Genomic DNA, 26494 nt, shown 5'->3' with positions numbered 1-26494 from the left:
CACCTTGAGTCCTTCTTCTTGTCCATCCACAACAATAAAAACAATTTGCCTAACATTGTGCGACAAGTACCCTTCAGACAATGACATATATTATGCTAGGTGGTGCGCTCCTCTTGAAAATCCAATATAACATATAATCCAAAGTGGAAGAAGGAAGAAGACGGGTCACTCACCAAAAAATGCAATCTTTATTCAAGCCAGCAGGGTAACATCGAGAGGTGCCCGGCACACCCCAAACGATCATTTGTGGCGTGTGGCATTTTTTGGTGAGTGACCCGTCTTCTTCCTTCTTCCACTTTGGACTAATGGAGGAAGAGTTTCTATTCCCACACTCCCTGCTGTGTGATGTGAGACAGGTCGAAGAATCCGTGCAGGAAATCCAGCATCCAGGAGCTGGGAACTGTGGATCCATACTACAGTCATCTAGAGAGGTGAGTAACTGTATTTGTGTGTAAATGTGCAGTATGTGTATGTACAGTGTGTATGGACATTATGTACAGTGTGTATGGTCAGTAATGTATGCACAGGGTGTATGGTCAGTAATGTATGGACAGTGTGCATGGTCAGCAATGTATGTACAATGTGTATGGTCAGTAATGTATGTACAGTGTGCATGGTCAGTAATGTATGCACAGGGTGTATGGTCAGTAATGTATGTACATTGTATATGGTCAGTAATGTATGTACAGTGTGTATGTACAGTGTGCATGGTCAATAATGTATGTACAGTGTGTATGGTCAGTAATGTATGTACAATGTTTATGGACAGTGTGTATGGTCAATAATGTATGTACAGTGTGTATGAACAGTGTGTATGGTCAGTAATGTATGTACAGCGTGTATGGTCAGTAATGTATGGACAGTGTGTATGGACAATGTGCATGGTCAATAATGTATGTACAGTGTGTATGGTCATTGTGTATGTACAGTGTCTATGGTCAGTAATGTATGTACAGTGTGCATGGTCAGTAATGTATGTACAGTGTGCATGGTCAGTAATGTTTGTACAGTGTGCATGGTCAGTAATGTATGTACAGTGTGTATGGTCATTATGTATGTACAGTGTCTATGGTCAGTAATGTATGTACAGTGTGCATGGTCAGTAATGTATGTACAGTGTGTATGGTCAGTAATGTATGTACAGTGTGTATGGTCAGTAATGTATGTACAGTGTGTATGGTTTTATTGTGTTTTGATACATTTAAAAAAAATGAAAGCCTTCGGTACGGAAAATAAATCTTCATTTTACCATCTTCTGACGTGAATAACTTCTTCATACTTGCTTTGTATGTTGCTGTGTGAGGTGTCATCTTTTTTTGCGGGACAAATTCCTGTTTTCTTTGCTGTATGACCATTTGATCACTTTTTATTGAGCCCCCTCCATAGTCCCGTAACAGACGTGTAACATGCTAGTATGTTACACCTGCCTCCCTCGCACAATAAAATGTCCTTCTGTATTTCATTATTGGAGGGGGGGCCCCGTTAGGAATTTCGACCTGGGGCCCAGTGAACTCTAATTACACCACTGGTTAAACAGGTGAGATTTCACATAAAAGAGGGAAATGCTGGTGATGGGTTCCCTTTACATTCTGAAATGGGGCCTCTGTGGTCTGGTATTCTAGTAATTCCACAAATGATCGGATTAAGATCTGTAGAATTTGGAGGCACCATGAACTCTTGATTTTGCTCCTCAAACCATTTTTGGACAGTATTAGAAGCATGGTATGATGCGTCATTGAACTAAAAGGGATACCATGAGAGAATTTCATTGATGACCCGCCCCATTTTAGGAGTCCACATGATCATTGAGAGGCCTGGTGCAGATTTTGCATTGGGGTCCAGTAGCTTAATGGTACACCGCTGACCCCGATCTCTTCTGCTCAGCACAAAAATATCCAAACAAAAAGTCATATCACCTACAATATCTAGGGGGCTACACCAAGGGGAACTTCCAAGATGAAAGAGAGACATAATTCAATTAGTAGTATTACATATCTCTCACTTGAATGGGCTGCCTCAGGACTGCCTTCACAGCAGGTATCCAGGTGCCCTGCCATGCGAGAGGAATGCCGAAGGGATCACCGTCTATTAGTTTTCCAGATTATTAGTAATCCCTGCGACTGGACCTCGAATGACCATGAAGTTTTATCAAATCCTCGCTAACCTATAGCTTTTACTCTTTATCCGGATCCCTCTTGAGGTCAACAAAACTTGTACACACCAGTTTCTTCTTGTAGCACCCAGAAAGTTCTCACAGATCTGCTGAAGGCCTCACTACCAGGTGAGATGGTTGTTTTTGCTCGTGTACTCATGGTGCTATAATGTTGTGTCTTATGTCAGTGCTTGTCTAGACCTGACTTGTTTACCGTTGGAGAACCCGGTCTAACCTGACTTTAGAGTTTCAGAGCTTCCTCCATCAGTATCTCTACATCTATGACCACAAGCACTAGCTGCTGCCAAAACTACTATATGTTACGTGTATTAACATTGCCAGATACTCTTTTAGATATTGGATTCTCTGTGATATCTGACGTGGCAGACGGTTGGAAAACCCATTATAAAGGGCTATTCCTGACGAATCGGCAGGATCAGATGACCACAGGGCTGAGGGTGTGCGAACTCATGATTTCTTTTGAAGAGGTCCTCTAAACGAATATATACGTGTAGATTAGATGAGTGTAACCACCGGGCAGCACGGTGGCTAAGTGAGTAGCACTTCTGCCTTGCAGCGCTGGAGTCCTGGGTTCAAGTCCCACCCAGGTCAACATATGCAAAGAGTTTGTATGTTCTCTTAGTGTTTGCGTGGGTTTCCTCCAGGTTCTCCGATTTCCTCCCACACTCCAAAACATACTGGTAGGTTGTTTAGATTGTGAACCCCATTGGGGACAGAGACTGATTTGTCATGCCTTGTGCAGCGCTGCGTAATCTAAATGTGCTAGATAAATAATTATTTTTATAATTTTTTTATTTTAGTGTACACAAATAATTAAAAAAAATATTAACATAAAAAATACAATAAAAGAAATACATTTAAATAAAACATTTAAAAAACTATGTCAGTGGGGGGGGGGGGAGGCAGTGTGGCCCCGGGACGTGAGTTTTCTGAAAAGGGGCCCAATAAGGTTTCGTCGCCCAGGGGCCTACTTATACCTGGAGCCGGTTCTGTTCAGAAGTTATAAGGTTAACTATCTTTGAAAATATATGGTTTCACCTATGACTTTTTCAAGTTCTCCTTGAGCTACAGGTAGAACGTACGAAGAGGGTTGGCAAGTTTCCCGGTTTTTAAATAAAAGTTTAACTTTAAAAAAAAAAAAAAAATCTTCAGGATTTTTCTGGCCATCTATAATCCCCGTAGCCTGTTATTTTCTGGCCTGATGCCCGTATGTAAGCACTGTATGGATACACTGCGTGGGTGCAGAAAGCCACCGTTACTGTGTTACAGGATTATTTATGTATAGAAAGGGACTATTATCTCACCATTATTTGGGGTAGTATGCCAAAACAGGCGGGAGACTCCCACAGTTCTATTTTCGGGATTGAAGCCCAATGTCTGATATTACAAAACTGGAGATATTTCATAAATGGTAAAACAGAAGAATTTTAAATTATAATTTTTCAAATATATTTATTTTTTTTGGAACCACCAGGACCACCTGACACCAACAGGACCACCGAGACACAAAGTAACTCTTCTCTAAGCTGAATAAAAACTGTCTCATACCAACTCATTATACTCGTCTCATACCAACTCGTTTTACTCATACTCGCGTATAGGTCGACCCAAGTATTAGCCGAGGCCCCTAATTTTACCACAAAAACCTGGTAAAACCTATATTTTTTTACTCGAGTATAAGCCCAGTTTAGGTTTTCAGCACATTTTTTTGTACTGAAAAACTAGGCTTATACTCGAGTATATATATAATATATATATATACCCCATGAGTCAACAACCGACCCTTTAGCAGGCCTAGGATCATGTCATGTTTACTTTGCAAACAATTATCTACCCACAAAGACGGTCACAGACAATGAGTGTCGGGCGCTACAGGAAACGTAAAATTTGTTGCTCTGTTACACAATAGCCTTCTCAGTTCCCACAGCGTGACTGATCCCCTTTTTGTGGAAGCCCAGTTACGTCCTTTGGTGTGGTTTGTTAATGTAAATTAAAGTCTTGTTGTTTTGGCTGAGTTTTTTTTCCCCTCTGTGGCTTCCAGAACGAGATTAGTTTTTCTCTAGATAAGGTCATGAATCATTTCTCTAACCACAGGAGGACATTTCAGGAGAGGGAACTGAGAGTACAAAAATAACGAGCCATAGTGGGGCAGACTAGTAATGTTATGTAACAGTAATGGCCATTAAATGGTGACTTAATTTATGCAAAATATCTAAAAAAAAAGTCTTTGTACCAGTGACTACAAGAAAATACCTTCTCTACTAACTTTGACTCTAAATATACTCCCTACTAATATGTCTACACCCTGAAATGTCTGCTGAATTCCTTCCTGCTAGCAACAAGACAGAAGAAGCTCCCTGAGGTGAGATTACATAGTATATGGAGAAAGGAGGAAGGAGCAGGGAGTCCCAGCAGCTAAGACTCTATCCATCAGATCAGAGGGGGAGAGGAAAGCGGTTTACACCTGGGAAACTACCTTCTGTAGTAACTTTGACTCTTAATATCCTCCCTAATAATCTGTTTACACTCTGAAATCTCTGCTGAATTCCTTCCTGCTAGCAACAAGACAGAAGAAGCTCACTGAGGTGTTAGACCATATAGTCTATGGAGAGAGGAGGGAGCAGCGAGTCACAGCAGCTAGGTCTCTATCCACCAGATCAGAGGGGGAGAGGAAAGCGGTCGGAAAATTTTACAACCGGGAAACTGATTTTTGTGAAGTGTCTTCAAAGGTGAGATATACAGTACTTTACAGTGATGGGAAGTCCCGCTCTTCGAAGTGAGCTGGATCATTAGACTCTGCTCATTATAAATAGGCAGCTCTTCCGGCTCCTGGACTGCTCCCTATTAAATATATAATAGGGAGCCTCAGTCCAACTAGTCGCCCCCTCTCGACAACAACTTTAACAAGATTTTTATTGGGTTAAAGGGGGTGTGGTTACCCGTTTAAAGGCAGGGTTAAGTGAGCCATAGGCTCACTGCAGGGAGCAGACTCCAGTCGTTCAGGTAAAAGAGCCGGCTTTTAGTGTCGGCTCGTTCAAGAACTACCCATCATATAATACTTTAAAGAGAACTTGCCAGCTCTCCTGCTGTCCACTGGGAAATTCAAGAACAAATCGGCAACTGGGTGTCATTTTTTACCTTGTCAAAGAGGTGTACCTACCACAGTGTAACTATGTTCAATCAGTGCTTGCACTCACATACTGTGCAGGGATTTGTCACCTGGTACAGTGATGGACCTACTTTACCTAAAGAGGACCTGTCACCACCTTACATATGTGGTGATTAACAAATCATTCTGAAGGGCCTGTTTCACAGATTCAGGGAGAAGATGTGCAGGAGTGGAGGAGTGTGTTATGGTAGTCTTCTCAGTGTCTCAGTGTCATAGAAGCATAACGCATGCTCCCTCCTCTGCTTCAGTACCTCCTCTCTGACAGTGAAGAGGATTACAATGCTCAGATACAGGGACTGATATCTCGGCAACTGTGAGGGTTAGAAAGAAAATTCAAAGTGATGCCGAATCTGTGTAGCAGTCCCTTCATTAAGGGCAGGAAGAGGTTGAAAGGTCCTCTTTAACTGCAGGGAAGATAATGTTAAAGGAAAGACTATGAAGTGCCCGTCCTCTTCTTCTCAGGATCAGTGAAAATCTCCATTGTTCGGCAATAAACTAACCAAGCGATAAACCATCCCTTAATAAGATATATATCCACTTTAAACTACATTTAGGTCTCAAATATGAAAAGTAGAGAGACAAAGCGACCCAAACACATTCCCCAATTTATCCAAAGTAAACATTTTTGTGCAAATTTTGTGGGTTTTCTTCTAAACAGATTCCTAGCATAAAAAGTAGCATAAATTGTACAGTAGTACAAAGGTAAATTCTCTTTGAAAGAGTATTCGCTTACAAAACTAACATCTGCAGGAATTCTGTAATGTATGTCACATGTGGAACGTGCACATCCCGGGATACATCGTGTGCATTAAATAATACCTTCTAAATGACTCATATTGTTACAGTAGCAACACAAGAGACGCACGTTGCTGGTTCCACTTTCGCTGTAATCATTATACCATTGGGAGTATATCCATGGAGAAGGTGAGCCGTACCGGACTCAATATTGTCACTAATTCTACTCAGATGTTTTTATAGCTTGACCTCACAAATCTTGGGATCAGGGCTAATTTATAGAGAATTCTACTGTAGGATCACAAGACCTCCCATTGTGTCTTGGAGAGGCATCTCGGAGAAAGAAGTCAGCCATACAAGGTATGATGTTAAAGGGATTTTCTCTGACCTTAAAGGGGTTATCCGAGTTAACTAATAATTTAGGGCCGGACTGGGGCGGGCTATTTAAAAATAATAAACGTTTACTTACCTCCTCCGGTCACACTGATGTCCCGCGCCGGGGTCCGTTTGATCCGTGCCTCTGTTTGTTTCCAGGGGCACAGAAGCCACATACACGAGCTTCTGGCTGGAGATGTGGTGAGCTCCTCCAATCCGTCCTTATCTCTCAGCGTTGTAAGCGCTGGGGGATGGTGTCGGATGGGAGCTTCCATCTCTCCCTGTGCGCCCTTGTAATCAAACTGGCGCACAGATCAGATGGACCGAAGCACGGGAAATCAGCAGCCCCAGAGAAGGTAAGTACAAGTTTATTATTTTTAACTATCCCGTCCCAGCCCGGCCCTTAATTATTAGTAAACTCGGATAACCCCTTTTTAAGGAGTTGTCCGAGAGTAAAATAAACAATGGGGCTTATCTACTAAGGGTCCGCAGATCACATTTCCGTCAGACTGTTCATGGTATTCTGGGTTTGCGCAGCTGGGACAGGTATTTAGAATGGGATTGTGTCGCACAGAAATCGGCGGTGGACGATCCGACTGATTCGGACTGAGCGCGGAATTTAAGATTTAAATTGTGTCGCAGGAAGAAGAAGGTGAACTCTGTCGGACCTGAGCGGGGAAGCGAGAGGCAGGATATCGGGCGCACAATGTTAGTGGATCGCGGAACATTGCATTGTTTTCGGACAATGCACTTTCGGGAACTCCTACGGACAGTTAGTAAATGTGCCCCAATGTCTCCAAGGGTGAGCTATATAAAACAAACTAGTAATTACCAGGTCTGACGCTCCCGGTGTTCTGTTCCACGTGCTCTCTGTACCATGTGCAACATCCCCTGTGTGCAAACAGAGCTGTGTTTGCACATGCCCCTGTTTGTTTACAGGGACATTGAAGCTCTGCTTGGACCAGCAGTGATTACTGGGGTTTTCAAGTTTAGTACATTTTTGTACCATTGGCCCAGGTGGTTTAACCCCTTAAGGACGCAGGGTTTTTCGGCTCATTTCTCGCTCTCCAACTTCAAAAATCCATAACTTTTTCATTTTTACGTGCACAGACCTGTGTGAGGGCTTATTTTGTGCGTAACAAATTTTACTTCCTGTATTGTTATATATTTTAACATGCCGTGTACTGCGAAGCTGAAAAAAAATTCCAAATGTGGAAAAATTGAAAAAAAAACGCACGTGCGTCACGTTCTTGTGGGCTCAGTTTTTACAACTTTCACTCTTTGCTCCAAATAACATGCCTACTTTATTCTTTGGTTCAGTGCGATCGCGGTGATACCAAATTTATACAGGTTTTATTGTGTTTTAATACATTTTCAAAAATTAAACGAATGTGTACAAAAAAGAAAAAAAATTTTTTGCCATCTTCTGACGCTAATAACTTTTTCATACTTTGGTGCACGGAGATGTGTGAGGGGTCATTTTTTGCGAAATGAGGCGACGTTTTCATTGCTACCATTTTGAGGTCTGTGCGACATTTTGATCATTTTTTATGTTCTGTAAAAAGGTGTAAAAGTCGCATTTCGGACATTTGGGCGCCATTTCCCGCCTCGGAGGTCACCGCCGCCCGTAACCGTTTTTATATTTTGATAGATCGGGCATTTTGGGACGCGGCGATACCTAATGTGTCTGTGATTTTTACTGTTTATTATGTTTTATATCAGTTCTAGGGAAAGGGGGGTGATGTGAATTTTTAATATTTTATTAATTTTTTTTTATTTTTTAAACTTTTTTTTTTCACTATTTTTTAGACCATTTAGGGTACATTAACCCTAGATGGTCAGATCGCTGCTACCATATACTGCAATACTTCTGTATTGCAATATATGGCATTTTTGCAGCACATCCATTACAATGAGCCACTGGCTCATTGTAACGAATCTGCAGATGCCAGATAGTCTGGGGTCAAATGAAGACCCGAGGCTACCATGGCAACCGATCGCCGCCCCCCGATGATGTTCGGGGGCGCGGTGATCGCAACAAAGAAGGCGGCGCCCGCCGGCGGCAACGGAGGGGTTAATAGCCGCGATCGGTGCAAGCACCGACCGCGGTTATTAGCGGTGGGGGTTTTCTGCAATATGCAAAAAACCCCACCTTTGTATGAAGAGGACTCAGCCCGTGAGCCCTCTTCATACACTACTTATACCTCTGCGCCGTAAAGCTACGGCGCAGAGCGTTAAGGGGTTAAAAACAATAACGCCCACCTTGGTCTGTGTCTCCGATCCGCCACAGCACCTCCTGTCAGTACTGGTCTCTCCTGGCATACAGAGGCTCAGCTGAGACGTCATGTCGGCAGCTCACTCACACTACAGACCTGTATCAGGCTGCAGTGGGTGCGTGCGGTCAACACATTGGGGCAGATTTACTTACCTGGGCCTGTCGCGATCCGATGAGGATTCAGGGTCTGCCGCTCGTGCGGCTGAGTTTCTGCATCTGTCACGTCCGCCGGAGTTCACCTTCTTCCCGGTGCTTGTAAGTGCGTGTCTTGCAACACAATTCTAAATGTTAAATCCTGTGCGTTGTCAGGCGGCCTGCCCCCCGATTTCTGTTGTGTGCAAGCCGGCGCCAATGCCCCAAAATCCAATCGCATGTGCCAAAATCCCGGGGCAATTCAACGCAAAACGGAAATCGTCGGGAAACCTGACAAAAATGCATCCGACGGACCCTTAGTGTAAACATATTGCTCTTGTGACTGTTGGGGTACCAGTTTCTGGACACTTATCAACTATCTTAAATATAGACTATAAGTTGTAAGCCTAACACAACCCCTATACGTTGGTTGTCCACGGTTGATAAATGTACCAAAAACCCCACTGTGAGCCGTGCGGGCATACTGCCGTGTGCTGGAGAGGAGGAGGAGGTGTCCCCTCCTCCCTCCATAGAAAACAGCGGTGCACGGCCGCACACTTGCCAAAAGATAGAGCAAGCTCTATCTTTTTGTGGTGTGCGGCCCGGATCGGTGCCACACATGTGTGGCACCGCATCCCCGCCGTGCCGCTATTGCTGTCTATGGGGACGTACATGCGGCCGCAAATTTGCGGCCACATGCACGGCCCTGCAGACGGCAGTGTGAATTTACCCTAATTGCTGATGGCTAGGTTCCCTTTAAGAAGTGGATAGAGCAACCAGTCATTATGGCATTCATAGTTTAAATCAAACACTGGAGAATAAAAGCTTTTATGTGATTGGCTGATGGACAGGTGATATATACAAGTCATCCACTAAGTATTTAACATTATAGAATGTGATATATTGATTCTACACCTTATATACGACACCCTATAACAATGCACTCACCTATATTAATTTCGTCATCAGTTTCAGCATCTCCAATACATTCGAACTGGAAATCCTGGAGGGAATGCGAAAATTTCTGAACGGCCATGGACAAATCTGGGATAAAAGAGAACAAAGAGCATTAAGCACATTTATTTCTAGGCCATGATGTATATGACTAAAGCAAATGATCACCAGCACCTTCAGAGGGAGTGTTAAATGGTCCTAGAAATTGCTGCCCACAACAACCAATCACAGTGCAGCTTTCATGTTTCACAAGTGATTAGTCGTAAAGTTTTTTTTTTAAAAATCACTTAAAGAAAAAAAAATCCCTGTCTGCAGAAAGTGAAAGAAAACTACAGGCGGTCCCCTACTTAAGAACACTCGACTTACATACGACCCCTAGTTACAAACGGACCTCTGGTAATTGGTAATTTATTGTACTTTAGTCCTAGGCTACAATAATCAGCTATAACAGATATCACAGGTGTCTGTAATGAAGCTTTATTGCTACTCCTGGTTCTTATGACAACCCAACATTTTTAAAATCCAATTGTCACAGAGATCAAAAAACGGTTCTGGGTGGGATTACAATGATAAAATATACAGTTCCGACTTACATACAAATTCAACTTAAGAACAAACCTACAGAACCTATCCTGTACGTAACCCAGTGACTGACTGTATTCTGTTTTTGTTACTTCAACATCACCACCTCACCAAATAGTGATTGAAAGAGAACGGACAGGTATCAGTGATATATTTAGTGCTATGTGAAGAGTAACTATACTTGCAAGTGACAGAAGAGGAGCAGTCCCCGAGTACCAGCTGGTTGGGCAAATACCGAGCCTGGCAGAATGCTAAAAGGCACAACCAGCATGTTGAGTGCCTACGTCATCCAAGGAACATGTCATATATCCAAAAAGTGATTGTACTGAAAACAAAAAGACGTTTTTTCTGAAAACAGGAACAAATAAATTTACAATTATGTCCTGTCTATGGTGATGGTAGAACCTCCTCTCCTCTAGGTGTAGAGGATGCCCCCTGTCTATGGTGATGGTAGAACCTCCTCTCCTCTAGGTGTAGAGGATGCCCCCTGTCTATGGTGATGGTAGAACCTCCTCTCCTCTAGGTGTAGAGGATCCCCCTGTCTATAGTGATGGTAGAACTGCCTCTCCTCTAGGTGTAGAGGATGCCCCTTGTCTATGTCTATTGGTAGAACCTCCTCTCCTCTAGGTGTAGAGGATGCCCCTTGTCTATGTCTATTGGTAGAACCTCCTCTCCTCTAGGTGTAGAGGATGCCCCCTGTCTATGGTGATTGTAGAACCTCCTCTCCTCTAGGTGTAGAGGATTCCTCCTGTCTATGGTGATGGTAGAACCACCTCTCCTCTAGGTGTAGTGGATGCCCCTTGTCTATGGTTATTGGTAGAACCACCTCTCCTCTAGGTGTAGAGGATGCCCCCTGTCTATGGTGATGGTAGAACCACCTCTCCTCTAGGTGTAGTGGATGCCCCCTGTCTATGGTGATGATAGAACCACCTCTCCTCTATGTGTAGAGGATGCCCCCTGTCTATGGTTATTGGTAGAACCACCTCCTCTAGGTGTAGAGGATGCTCCCTGTCTATGGTGATGGTAGAACCACCTCTCCGCTAGGTGTAGAGGATGCCCCCTGTCTGTGGTGATGGTAGAGCCGCCTCTTCTCTAGGTGTAGAGGATGCCCCCTGTCTATAGTGATGGTAGACCCTCCTCTCCTCTAGGTGTAGCGGATGCCCCCTGTCTATCGTGATGGTAGAACCTCCTCTCCTCTAGACGTAAAAGATGCCCCTGTCTATGGTGATGGTATAACCTCCTCTCCTCTAGGTGTAGAGGATGACCCCTGGTGATGGTAGAACCGCCTCTCCTCTAGGTGTAGAGGATGCCCCTGTCTATGGCCATGGTAGAACCTCCTCTCCTCTAGGTGTAGAGGATGCCCCTTGTCTATGGTGATGGTAGAACCTCCTCTCCTCTAGGTGTAGAGGATGCCCCCTGTCTATGGTGATGGTAGAACCTCCTCTCCTCTAGGTGTAGAGGATCCCCCTGTCTATAGTGATGGTAGAACTGCCTCTCCTCTAGGTGTAGAGGATGTCCCCTGTCTATGGTGATGGTAGAAGCGCCTCTCCTCTAGGTGTAGAGGATGCCCCCTGTCTATGGTGATGGTAGAACCACCTCTCCTCTAGGTGTAGTGGATGCCCCCTGTCTATGGTGATGATAGAACCACCTCTCCTCTATGTGTAGAGGATGCCCCCTGTCTATGGTTATTGGTAGAGCCACCTCCTCTAGGTGTAGAGGATGCTCCCTGTCTATGGTGATGGTAGAACCACCTCTCCTCTAGGTGTAGAGGATGCCCCCTGTCTGTGGTGATGGTAGAGCCGCCTCTTCTCTAGGTGTAGAGGATGCCCCCTGTCTATAGTGATGGTAGACCCTCCTCTCCTCTAGGTGTAGCGGATGCCCCCTGTCTATGGTGATGGTAGAACCTCCTCTCCTCTAGACGTAAAAGATGCCCCTGTCTATGGTGATGGTATAACCTCCTCTCCTCTAGGTGTAGAGGATGACCCCTGGTGATGGTAGAACCGCCTCTCCTCTAGGTGTAGAGGATACCCCCTGTCTATGGTGATGGAAGGAACACCTCTCCTCTAGTGTAGAGGATGCCCCCTGTCTATGGTGATGGTAGAGCCACCTCTCCTCTAGGTGTAGAGGATGCCTCCTGTCTATGGTGATGGTATAACCTCCTCTCCTCTAGGTGTAGAGGATGACCCCTGGTAATGGTAGAACCGCCTCTCCTCTAGGTGTAGAGGATGTCCCCTGTCTATGGTGATGGTAGAACCTCCTCTCCTCTAGGTGTAGAGGATGCCCCCTGTCTATGGTGATGGTAGAACCTCCTCTCCTCTAGGTGTAGAGGATGCCCCCTGTCTATGGTGATGGTATAACCTCCTCTCCTCTAGGTGTAGAGGATGACCCCTGTCTATGGTGATGGTAGAGCCACCTCTCCTCTAGGTGTAGAGGATGCCCCCTGTCTATGGTGATGGTATAACCTCCTCTCCTCTAGGTGTAGAGGATGACCCCTGGTGATGGTAGAACCTCCTCTGCTTTGGTACTGGAACAAAGCTTCTTGGGAAAGGAGGGTACATCCCTTCTGCTACCTTATAGTTGAAATTTTAAGACCTTCAAAGGTCCTGCAATGGTTCTCGTATACATGTTTGTCAAGGACTAGTGGTCCATCTCTTTATTAAACTTGGTGTCCTCTACTGATGTTAGAAAGTGATGTTATAACGACATAACATCTGAAGCTATTTCAGGCAACTGTTATGTTACTGCCTCATGCTGCATAAAACTTTGTCATCATGAACCACCATACAGTTTGTATCATAACACCGTACAATGTAACTTGTGAACTCCTAAATGTCTAAGCCATCTACTACATGACGCAATACATTGGATTGGCGCCCTGTGAATAAGGGTCATAGGGTCAAACCCATAATTGCCTTCTATCAATCAATCTAAATTTAGTAGATCCATTGTGGAGCTGTCTTCCGTTTCAGGTAGAGAATTATCATCCATTTACTTGAAAATACCTCCCGGCGCAGACATGTAATTTTTCTTCATTGGGTTTTATTTAAAGGTCATTTTCCCTCCAAGCTTTCTCCAGCCATCTGAGACCCGCTGAGCTAAATTGTCATTGATTAAAATAATTAGATACTGAAAGCTCACTTGAAGATTCGACGTGCTCTAGAAGACTTCCCATTCAATTAAATCAGTGCCGAGATTTTAGTTATATGGAAAACTGATGTACATAAAAGTTTTTGGGGAGAAAACCATAAAAATAAAAATATAAAATTAAATTTCTTGATTAAAAAAAAAATATATGACTATTCAACAGTAAGTTTCAACAAAGCAAAAAGGTTTGAGAAAGTTCTCAAATTTTAACTTCCTGATCAGTGAGGGTATTAGTGCTGAAGACCAGGGGTCCGACCAACCCCTCGCCACTCTTCAGACTAATGGAGCAGACGGCCGAGCACTCTCCGTCAGCTTCATAGAGATTAATGGAGCACAACGGTCATGCATGGCCATCTGCTCCATTACTCTTATGGAGCGACAAGGGGTTGGTCAGACCCCTCGCTTTTGCGAACTGTGGGGGTCTCGGCACCCCACTGATCAGCAAGTTAGGCCCTATACCATGGATAGAGCCTAACTTGTCTTCGTGGAAAAAACCCCTTTAATATTGCTTGGTCTCATGCAGTATATAAGGATATAGTAGTTTCCTAGACTTAGGTTCCGTCACGTTTATTTCTTGCAGCTCATAAATATAAGACATATAAAGTCAGAGACACTCTATACAAACTAACTTTCTCGGGAAATAGAGGAGAAAAACGTAAAGATTCTACCCCGAGCCAAAGCAACATCTGGTTCAAATGATACGTTGATTGATTTTTATAGCTTATCTAAGAGACATTCCAAAATATATCCCGAGGTCCACTCCTCGAGCCAAGAGGAACCAGCGTGAAACTCAACCTATGAAATTACCAATAAACCATAACTCCCTTAAGCCCATGCTGAAACGGGCACTTAAGAATGTCGGCAACACCTCTGTAATAAGAGCGCCCTCCCTTTATATGGAGATAAGCGGTGGCGTACACCGTATATTATACCGTCCCAATGACTACAAAGCACGTGGGAGAATTTCCCAGGACGGTTTTATGTACAGTATGTTTATAGAAAGTAGTGTTATACGGTATTCTTTACTCTCGATGTTATCTGCCGCGCCGTGCAGTGAGCGTTGTCAAGCTGTGATGCAGATTAAGTATGTGACTAAAATGTAGCCAAAATCTGTGTAATAGGCAACAAAATGAACAATAAAGCTGCAAACTTCAAATACAGCTGCACAGATGTTACAATGCTTACCTTTCCTTTTCTTAAAGGGATTTTTCCACCTAATTTATACCGATGGTCTATACATGGGATAGGTTATTAACATCAGATAGGTTTCTGGAAAAGGTTTGTGTAGTGGTGGGACTGGGTAGATACATCTCGGCTCCCGTTAAAATGTTGAGAAAATCAGATTTTTTTTTTTTTTTTTAATTAAACCCAAATTGTTTGAAAACATCAAAAAATATAGAGTATTACTCCCACCCTACTACTGCTATTGGCTCCCCTGTTCATGGGATTTTCCCAGCCAAAATCCAAGTAACAAGAAACAAGTCATGTGTGAAATGGTCCCAAACATTTGGTTTGAAAATATAGAGTTTTTGAATTGGAAATGGGCATCTTACATTAGCCAAAAGTCATATAGAGGTTCCTACAGTATAGGCTACATGAGGGACAGTGTCTTTCAGATGGACTGGATGGAAGACTAAGACCTCGTGCATACGACACACGTGTAATCGGGCTGTGTGTTTTTAAAGACCAAAACATTCCTTTTTTTGGAATGAAAAAAATCCCTAAAGCCGTCAGCCAATGCAGTCACCGTGCCGTGGGGAGGCCGATTGTCTACTCCTCAAAAAATAGTACAGGTCCTATTTCAGTCAATCATTTTCTATTGACATCAACGGTGCTCATACAACGATACCAACGGATTCAACAAGGGAACACATTACCATGTTTGTGGCTGTTTACACATTCTTGTGCATGTGACCTGAGGGGAAAATAATTAGTTGTTTTTAAAAAACACACTTTTAAATAAGTTTTCCCACAAACTATATGCAGATGGTGGGGGGGGCACATGCTCAACTAAACTACTTGTTGATGCCGACTTCAGGTATTTGCTCATTGGGCCGACAGAATTCCTGGAATTGCTCCTATTTCTCCCATTGCCCCACTTCCAAGCCAAGTGGGCATGGAGCGGTATGAAGGGGTTGCACGCAGCAGATTAGAGGGCCATCACTGCCTGTAGCCTGCGCCTGTTTAGACGCAGGCTAGGGTGCAATTCTGCCCTGCCAACAGGGTGCTGCCGTCCAGAGCCCATGGTTCTGGGGGTTGTCGGGGCGCTAGCAAATGATAGATGTGCCCCATTGAGTTTTTGTTTTGCACTACAAAGGAGGAGCCAATGGCAGAATTAGGCATCACAGGGCAGCTATGGGGGACTTGTGGTCTCTTATCCTGCTATTTGGGGGAACATGACACAGTCAGAACCCACTGCAATCAGACATCAGAATAAGGGGTAAATGTTGGGGAGGGGGCAGTCTAGAATTTGTATATCCCTTATTTTTATTTTGCCTTTTTCTCCGTCTATTTTGTATATTCCATTTTGCTTTGTCTAGTATGAAGTGTGATTATCCTACACATTTACTATTTGTCCTGTGTTTGTGCATTTTTTTTTGGCCTCGCTTTATCATTAAGACACTGACCTTTCCTTTGCCAATTCATCTCTTCTGAAATCGCAAATACAATTAAAGTAGAGAAGGTTACTGCAGAGTCCATGCAATCCAGAACCAAGAAAACATCTAAAGTACAGTATTATCAATCTGCTAAATCCCACAGCTATCCCCCGGGTGATGAAATTAATATAAATGTTAAGTATGACCGGATCTTAGGAAGAGAAAAAGATTCCACTCAGAAGACTAAAAAACTGTTTTCTATTTTTTGTTTCCCGATTTAAATTATTATAGGAAAATATATAATTTACCTTATATTATATAGATTATACATTTTATGTATTTTGGTTGGTTTTAAAAGCCTAAAATAAAAAAAAAACACTACAAATGGCAAAAACTCGTATATCTATGACCTGACATAATCCAATGAAATGATATTCCTTAAAGTGGTTTTCAAGGAATTGTGATTACCAGCCCATATTCAAGTTTAGCTTGATGGGTCAGGGGTGATGCCTCGAGTAAGACAAATATTTTAACCTACATTGACCAGATTAATGGTTTGCACAATACCCAGATAAATAGCATCTACAGTACCAAGATCAATTGTCTGTACAGTACCCTGATAAATGTTATATAAAGTTCCCTGATTTATGGTGTATACACGTATACAGTATCCAGATAAATAGATGCACATTTATCATACGCTCGTGCTAAGTGTAGTGCCAACGTATGATGGCCCCCCACCCCCAGCAGCAGATGGATTTATCAGGAAGCTTCAGTACTTCTACCCCTGGTTGGACCTGAACGGGAACAGGCTATATGAAGTGGGGGACAGAAACTCCCCATTCTGGCCCACTGAGCCGCTGACCGTGCCACCCTTTACACCCCTTCACGGCAACCAGGAATTGGGCCTATTCCAGGGCTTGCACCTAAAATTTCAACCGTACAAGCCCCGATAAATGGTGCACACAGTACCCAGATAAATAGTGTACAGAGTATGCCGATAAATGATGTACACAATACCCAGACAAATGATGTTCACAGTACCCAGCTATATGCAACATCCTCCACCGGGGCCTAGCCTTTTCTTGTGGCCTGAAAGCTGCTGGGACCCAGAATACCGGAGTGGCTGGCTTAGTGCACACTGTTGTCACGGTACTTGGTATGGGGACCGGAGGACAGGCCTACAGCCTGGCAGGTCTCCAGCAGGTGGTGTGTGCAAGAAATATGGAGGGAGAAACTGAAGTAATGGTTCTCCCTGGGGCAACCCCTGAGGTATCTGTCGGATGAGTCCCTGGGTGATGGATGAGGAATCCCGTGGTGGTAAGCAGCCTGGCTCCAGGGATTAGTCGGAGGCAACGTTGTGCAAGTCAACTTACAGTTCTTTATTCAACTTTAAACAGCAGGCAATGGCCAAAGGGTAGCAGCAGATTCAGCAAGCTGGAAGAGTCATGGAGAGCTGTTATACAGGAAGGTTGCTCTCAGCCTGGTAGTAGCTTCAGGCTGGTCTGGATGGAGCCAAGTCAGGCTGAGATGGAGTCCAGATGGTGGATCTCGGCTCTGGGGCTTAAAGGGAACCTGTCACCGCTGTTCCAAAAAAATGAAACTAAGACAGGTTCCCATAGAGCTCTTTAGTCCTAAGGGCACCCATTTATCAACTAACACTGGTGATGCATAGAAAAGCAAAAAATCACATTTTATTCTGTACCTGCTAACCAGGGAGAACCCAGCGAGTCCATGTGGGAGGATCACCGCGGCTCGAGTCCTCGCCCTCCTCTGTGCACATCAGCCAGCGCACGCCCCCTGTATGATTTTTCCTACATCGCACAGCCGAGTTCCCACGCACGCGCACTGGCTGCTCTCAGCTGTGTCACTGCTTATCAGCGAGCAGGAAGCCAGGGAGCCGCGTGATGTAGGAAAGATGGAGGCGTGCGCTGGCTTATGTGCACAGAGGAGGGCGAGGACTCGAGCCGCGGTGATCCTCCCACATGGACTCGCTCGGTTCTCCCTGGTTACCAGGTACAGAATAAAATGTGATTTTTTGCTTTTCTATGCATCGCCAGTGTTAGTTGATAAATGGGTGCCCTTAGGACTAAAGGGCTCTATGGGAACCTGTCTTAGTTTCATTTTTTTGGAACAGCGGTGACAGGTTCCCTTTAAGTCTGCTGACATGTCCTAATGTGTCAGGCAGCTTGCCTTGACACTTCTGCTTCCTGGTATTAAGACACTGGCTGGTGCAGATCTGCAGGAGCTGCACTCTCCTCTGGTTGCTTTGCTGACAAGAACTCCAAGATGGAGTCTCTCATTCTGACTGACTAAGGACCTAAGACCTAAGACCATGTGATCCCACCCACCAAGGAATTTTATACTTCCTTGATCAGGTGGTTGCACTCTCCAATCAGCTTCCTGCTTGCTTTACAGTATCACAAGACATATCATTGAACAAGAGAATTTCAAAGTGTTAACTCTTGCCTTACCAGGCAGTAGCTAAAGCTGCAATTACTAAACTAACCTAGCAGTAGCTAGCAGGATAACCAGATAGATCCTGACAAGGAGAGGGCGATATTCGCAACAACCACCTTGCCTATGCTTTGGCAGGGGTGTTGCATATACAGTATGCAGATAAAGGATGTGCACAGTACCCAGACAAATACTGTATACAGTACCCGGATAAATAGTGTATACAGTACCCAGACAAATAGTGTATACAGTACCCAGATAAATGTTGTGCACATTATGCAGATAAATTATGTATACTGTACCCAGATAAATAGTGTATACGGTACCTGGATAAATAGTGTATACAGTATCCAGATAAATGTTGTGCACATTATGCAGATAAATTATGTATACTGTACCCAGATAAATGGTGTATACAGTATGCAGATAAATGATCCGCTTTAGTACAGTGTAGAAAATTGGCTTAGATGAAAGGCTTTTGACTAGGGACACGAAGTAAAAGCTCTTGTTACAGAGACTTTGCCAATTAAGGCAGCCTTATAGATGTTTGGAGACTTTTAGCCATTGATGCTCCACTAGAGGATTCTGGGAAATATGCAAATAAGCTAAACAAGCAAAACCATGCCTCTTTTGCTCCCTTGTATGGCAAGTGTTCCTTGTCCCATCCCCCAGTCTACAGTACCTAGATAAATGGTGTATACAGTAGCCAGATAAATGGTGTATATAGTACCCAGACAAATGGTGTATATAGTACCCAGACAAGTGGTGTATACAGTACCCAGACAAGTGGTGTATACAGTACCCAGACAAGTGGTGTATACAGTACCCAGACAAGTGGTGTATACAGTACCCAGATAAGTGGTGTATAAAATACCTAGATAAGCTGTGCCAAAAAATATTTAAAAAATAGAATATCCAGTCTAGATCAATAGAATATACAGTGCAGAGGTAGAAAGAGAATACAGAAGTAAAACCAATAATTCACGACAGCCATATAAATGTAAAATGATTGGACATCTGAATAAACACTATACAATACTGGTATGTATTATGCATGGATATGGATTACTCTATCTAAATAATGTAATACAGGCAGCAAATTAATAGTAAAGTAGCTGGAAAAACACCATATTACACAAAATTGAAATAAAAATAGAACCAATCCCGTATCTGACCAGGATCACTAATCTCCCTTTATGATCCCATCCCAATGAAAACATGTAGTTACATATTAAATCCAGTCAGACGTCTGGACTATATTTCATCTGGGTTTAGGATGGATGAAAAAATTATACATTTTTTATCATGGAAATAGCAACATATTCAATATTCCATATAAAGCCATTAGTCAGCTGGCCACTAAGCCATATTTATAGCCCTGTGTAATCACAGTAATTATATAGAAGGGCAAAGGACATGGGTTTCCATTCCTACCCTCCAACTCGGCTTGTGATTCATCATCTTAAAGGTAAAGATCACTTTTGATATTGCCTTAAAAATGGTCAATGTACAAAGAATTTATAAATCAAAGGATGTGACTGTAGAAAATGAACTCTGCACCAGGCTGCTGGCTAGGAAACAATGCGTCTCTCATAAGGAGGAGGACCGGTCCGAAGAAAAAAACACAACTTTTTCTAAGACCTACATCAGACAAATGTCTTTTAAATAGCAGATGTCGGTAGATAAATAATAGCCTAATGTAGTTTATATTCCTAAGTGCTGGAATATGGCCGGAGCCAAAGAAACGGAGCAGCACATCTGTAGATCTCAGGACGCCAGGGTGGAAATGGCTCCGCTCACCAGGTTGACCTCTAGGAATTCACAAGCAAAATGAAAATTAAAATAAACAGAACAAAAAGTTGAACAACACTGGGTAAGGGCAGAAGTTTCTAAATAGTTGTAATTCACGGAAAAAAAAAAAAACTTGAATATTCAGGTGTATGAGGGTGATGTATATATGGGAAACCCCCTTCCCTTCTGTCCGGAGTCCATGACATTACTGAGCACTGGATGCGAATGTCCTTGACATGCACCTCTAATCGGTGACATAGGTGTTTACAGAGGGGGCATGCATACTGTGATGAGCGCACGGCCCCCTGACCTGCAGGACATCACTGGAAGTGAGGAGGTAGAGGGGAATAACTGTGAAGGAGTTTACCGGTCACCAGGAATGTGATTTTTAGCTTATGACAGGTAGCGATAGCCTATGCTATGTCAATTTTTGCCTTTGTCAGAATTCTAAATAATTTCAGTACTTTACAATAGTTTTTTTTACATTACCTGGCTCCCTGCCAACAGCGTGTGGCAAGTCCCCAGAGGAGGTGCAACTGCAGCCTGTGTGTGCCTGTTTCCTCCACACTCATCCAGCACATGTCATGAGCATTAAGCAGGCAGAGGAGGGAGGAGGATGATGTGGAGGAGAGGAAGAATGCATGAGGAGACTGAGACACAAGCACACAGGCTGCAGCTGCCTCCCACCGCCATGGATTCACCACATGCTGATGGCGATGAGCCAGGTAATGTGAAATAAAGCTTTAAAAATATTATTCAAAATGCTGACAAAGGCATTCTGAAAATCAGCATAGCATAACACCCTAAAGAAGTAGGGGAACTTACAAATTACCTTTTTTTTATAAAAATTCTCTTTATTTTTTAAATCATTAATAAAATACCATTTTTAACAGTTGTTGAAAATTTAAAATGATCCCAAGTAAGTTGAGGTTCAAGCAGTCCAGATATCGCAAGTCAAAGGTTCCTGATGTTACATTGCATTACAATCTCATACATTAGCATTCCAACCATTTAAATAGGCTTTTCTTTGTATTGAACAGAATTCATTTTGATTACCTTGCTACTGAGCTGCCTTGTGCCTCTCGCCCCGACGCGCGTTTCGCCTATTGCTTCCTCAGGAGGCGTGTCTCCTGAGGAAGCAATAGGCGAAACGCGCGTCGGGGCGAGAGGCACAAGGCAGCTCAGTAGCAAGGTAATCAAAATGAATTCTGTTCAATACAAAGAAAAGCCTATTTAAATGGTTGGAATGCTAATGTATGAGATTGTAATGCAATGTAACATCAGGAACCTTTGACTTGCGATATCTGGACTGCTTGAACCTCAACTTACTTGGGATCATTTTAAATTTTCAACAACTGTTAAAAATGGTATTTTATTAATGATTTAAAAAATAAAGAGAATTTTTATAAAAAAAAGGTAATTTGTAAGTTCCCCTACTTCTTTAGGGTGTTGTAAGTTTGATTGGGGGGAAACTACCCGTACTCCTCCATAGGACATAAATGATTTGGTTATATCAGCATAGCATAGCCTATTAGAAACTGTCACCAGCTAAAAATTACATTACTGCTGACAGGTTTCATTTAATGAAAAAGAGTTAAAAGGCACAGCAGTGTGAGGATTCACACCCATTAAACTCCAGCTTTCCTTCCTCAAAATATCTTCCCGGCTGTGCTTGAAAACAAACAACAGATTTCAGGAGAGCCGGTTACAGTCTGGATGCAGGGTCATCAAGTAGAGGGGCAATCTGAGGTGAGGAGAGCTTGACTTCTGTACTAAACTCTCTCTGCTTCTATAACTTTATACAACAATTTTACTTCTAACTTGAAAGGAATAGTTGTAGCCAATACGGTGTGCTGCAGCAATTTTTCTAGAGATGGGGGAGCGAGAGAAGGAGCATGGAGCCGGGGGAGAAGTGCTTCAAAGGGTTTGTTATAGCCAGAGCCCCCAGACACACCCTGGAGCACTTGTGATTCATTAACATAAAACAGGGTTAGTTTTAGAAGTAAAGGAACACATCTCCTAATACACAAATATTTTTATTCATGCTGTTAGGATCTATTTAGCAGCGTTAATAGTTAAAGAAAATCTATAACTTTGTGTAAGATGCTTCACAACAAACGGGTAACGGTTTATTTGGTCAATTTCTGTTGACAGGTTCCCTTTAATTAAAAAAGTGTAAAAATCAATTCTAAGATTTTTCCGTTTTATAAATAGAAAGAATAAAGTTAGAAGACTTAAAGGGGACCCACCACCACGAATCTACCTATAAAGGTAGATCGGGTGGTAGGTGGATCAATAGGACGTGAGGATAGCCCTTTTAAGGGCTAATCCTCACGTCCCCGCACTGTTTTGTGAACTTATATAAAAAGTTTATGCTAATTTTGTTATGCGGCTACTGGGGCGTGGAGTAGCCGCGCCGTGTAGCCACTTTACCCCTCCTACTCACAATCTTTGCAAGGAGCTGCGCGCCCTCGTCCGGCGATCCTGCCGCGTAGGCGCAGAACAGCAGGCCCGCGCCTGTTTCGGAGCAGTGCCCGCACAGGCGCGGGCCTGCTATTCTGCGCCTGCGCAAAGGGCAGGATCGCCGGACGAGGGCGCGCAGCTGCAAGGAGCTGCGCGCCGAAGATTGTGGGTAGGAGGGGTAAAGTGGCTACTGGGGTGTGGAGTAGCCGCGCCGTGTAGCCACAGCTGCGGCTACTCCACGCCCCAGTAGCCGCATAACAAAATTAGCATAAACCTGTTATATAAGTTCAAAAAACAGTGCGGGGACGTGAGGATTAGCAATTAAAAGGGCTATCCTCACGTCCTATTGATCCACCTACCACCCAATCTACCTTTATAGGTAGATTTGTGGTGGTAGGTTCCCTTTAATGGAATATAAAACATGTAACATATCTGCAGAATTTTTTGAGCTGAGCCATTTTTACTATGTTCTCTAATATTCATTGCCAGATATAGAATTCTCCAGATTTCCAATGGGTGTAATTTGTCACGGTTACTTTCAACTAAAGTTGCAACACGCCGCTTCCCTAGGTGCCGACCCTCTGAACGTGACCAGATGCCTTTTAATGGTCCGCAAAGGTATGCAACATAACTCCTCATACACAAATAACCTAAAAGACAAGCGTTACAGTATAACAATCACCACAACCGCAGAAAATGTTGTTGTAGTTTATCATCTCTGCCTGCAAATTACATCTCAAGTTCAAGACCCCCAAGGAGAGGTATGTAATAAGCCGAGCAGAAGCTGCACATGCTTAGGGCATGCGTGGGCAAATCCACATGGACATAAAAGCAAACCATCGCAAGGAAGAGGAACATTCGCGTTACTCGTCGTGACTCAGGTGTCATATTCCATATGCTCTTTGTTTCCGACCATATGTTACACTTTAGAACTGGGACGAAAAATGAAAGATTTCCTGACAGAAAACTTTGTTCTAAGAAATACAAGAAAATACTGAGAACATCGAAAGTTTGGGCTTGAAGACTATAATTACTGAAGTTAAAATTGTCATAAGTTTACAAACTGTATTTGGGGCCATAGCTGAGGTGTTGGATGAAAAGAAGGAAATCGATTATGATGTACCCTGTTGTCTTGGGTTTTCTTTTAGACATGATCCTCAAATAAAATGGAGCCCCCTCCTCTTATTATGACTTAAAGTAGATATTCACCTAAACAAAATGTGCTGTGTGTTATGAGTTAATTTAAAAAAAAAAAAAAAAACACTAAAAAGGGTTAAAAAAAAAAATCTAAAAGTTCAATGGGGAGGAGTTGTAAAATACTAAATTACAACTTACTGCTCCTCTGCTATTTCATTACTGGTGCTCTTAATACCCATAGCCATAGCTCCCAACCGTCCCGATTTTGACGGGACTTTCCCGTTTTTCGTACCTCTGCCCCGCGTCATGGGCAGCTATGAGATTGTCACGGATTTTCCCCCCAGGTCCCGCTGTGTCCCGGCGCTGTGTCCGCATAGTAAATACTTTGAAAGTCTGAACCCACAGTACAGAATGGCTTCTACAGACATCGGGAGGGAATCCTTTTCAGAGAAGTGTCGGGCTTAGCGGAGAGAGCAGGGACCACGTCATCAGCTTCAGATCAGCATCTGTCCATATATGGTCACTGCATCTCCTAGGCTTCCCCAGAGCAGACATCGGGCAGGGAATCCTTTTCAGAGAAGTGTCATAGTATCATAGTATCATAGTATATAAGGCTGGAAGGAGACGCAAGTCCATCAAGTCCAACCTTCAAGAATTAAATAAATGTTTTATCCCCATAACCCGTGATATTTTTTCTCTCCAGAAAGTCATCCAGGCCTCTCTTGAACATGTACATAGAGTCGGCCATAACAACCTCCTGCAGCAGAGAGTTCCATAGTCTCACTGCTCTTACAGTAAAGAACCTTTGTCTATGGTGATGGTAAAATCGCCTCTCCTCTAGGCGTAGAGGATGCCCCCTTGTCCTGGTCACAGGCCTAGGTATAAAAAGATCTTTGGAGAGATCCTTGTACTGTCCGTTCAGGTATTTGTACATTGTAATGAGGTCTCCCCTCAGTCGTCTTTTTTCTAAACTGAATAATCCCAAATTTTGTAATCTGTCAGTGTATTCTAATCCCCCCATTCCCCTAATAATCCTGGTTGCTCTCCTCTGCACCCGTTCCAGCTCTATTATATCCTTTTTATACACTGGTGCCCAAAACTGTACACAATATTCCATGTGTGGTCTGACCAGGGATTTGTATAAGGGCAAAACTATGTCTTTATCATGAGAATCTATTCCTCTCTTGATACATCCAATTATTTTATTTGCTTTAGCAGCAGCCGCCTGGCTCTGGTCACTAAAATTAAGTTTACCATCCACCAATACGCCCAGGTCCTTTTCAGCTTCAGTTTTACTAAGTAATTGACCGTTTAGAACATAATTATACTTTTTGTTTCCATGGCCCAAGTGCATAACTTTACATTTATCTACATTAAACCTCATCAACCATTTCTCTGCCCATCCCTCAAGCTTCCACAAATCCCTCTGTAATGCTAAACTATCGACCTCAGTATTTATTACTTTACACAGCTTAGTATCATCTGCAAATATTGAAACTTGACTGTGTAAACCCACTACAAGGTCATTAATAAAAATATTAAAAAGAAGTGGCCCCAATACTGACCCCTGTGGCACTCCACTGGTAACATCAACCCAATCTGAGAATGTGCCATTAATGACCACCCTCTGTTTTCTATCACTAAGCCAATTACTTACCCAGATACACAGATTTTCTCCTATTCCCAGCAGTCTCATTTTATATACCAACCTTTTATGTGGCACGGTGTCAAATGCCTTTGAGAAGTCCAGATATACAACATCCACAGCGTCCCCCAGATCCAGTCTTGAACTTACCTCCTCGTAGAAACCAATCAGATTAGTCTGACAGGACCGATCTCTCATAAACCCATGCTGACGCTGGGTTATAAGGTTGTGCACAGTGAGATACTCCAGGATAGCATCTCTAATAAACCCCTCAAATATTTTCCCCACCACAGCAGTTAGACTTACGGGTCTGTAGTTTCCAGGATCGCTATTTGATCCTTTTTTGTATATTGGTACCACATTTGCTATGCGCCATTCCTGTGGAACATAACCAGTCCTCAGTGAATCTTCAAATATTAAAAATAACGGTCTGTCTATCACGGTACATAATTCATGCAGAACCCGGGGGTGTATGCCATCTGGCCCCGGTGATTTATCTATCTTAGTGGTTGCGAGGCGGCGCCGTACCTCTTCCTGGGTTAAACTGTTGACATTCCAAAGAGAATTAACATTATTCCTCATTGTGTCTTCCACCAGGGGATTTTCCTGCGTAAAGACAGTTGAGAAGGCGACATTCAGTAGATTGGCCCTTTCCTCATCTCCTTCCACCATGACCCCCATGTTATTTCTAAGGGGACCCACACTCTCTGTTTTTAGTTTCTTATCATTTATATACTTGAAAAATAATTTGGGATTATTTTTGCTCTCCCTGGCAATATTTCTCTCAGTCTCTATTTTTGCGGCCTTTATCTGCTTTTTACAGGATTTATTTTTCTCTCTATAATCCTGTAATGCCTCATCACTA

At 43.2% G+C, this 26494-nt stretch overlaps 1 protein-coding gene across 1 annotated transcript in view; it reads right to left on the bottom strand.

Moving 5' to 3' along the window:
• ARHGAP42 (Rho GTPase activating protein 42) overlaps positions 1-26494 on the bottom strand; it is a 201969-nt gene that overhangs the window by 124331 nt on the left and 51144 nt on the right. Inside the window, exon 2 of the mRNA XM_072134180.1 lies at positions 9808-9903. Within this exon, the coding sequence (XP_071990281.1) occupies positions 9808-9903 (96 nt within the window). The remainder of the gene's footprint in view (positions 1-9807; positions 9904-26494) is intronic.

The sequence above is a fragment of the Engystomops pustulosus genome, chromosome 2, assembly GCF_040894005.1.
Source record: "Engystomops pustulosus chromosome 2, aEngPut4.maternal, whole genome shotgun sequence".
In the NCBI taxonomy this organism is placed as follows: Eukaryota; Metazoa; Chordata; class Amphibia; order Anura; family Leptodactylidae; genus Engystomops; species Engystomops pustulosus.
The sequence above is the reverse complement of the archived record's forward strand: the minus strand, read 5'-3'. Positions and strand labels throughout refer to the sequence as shown.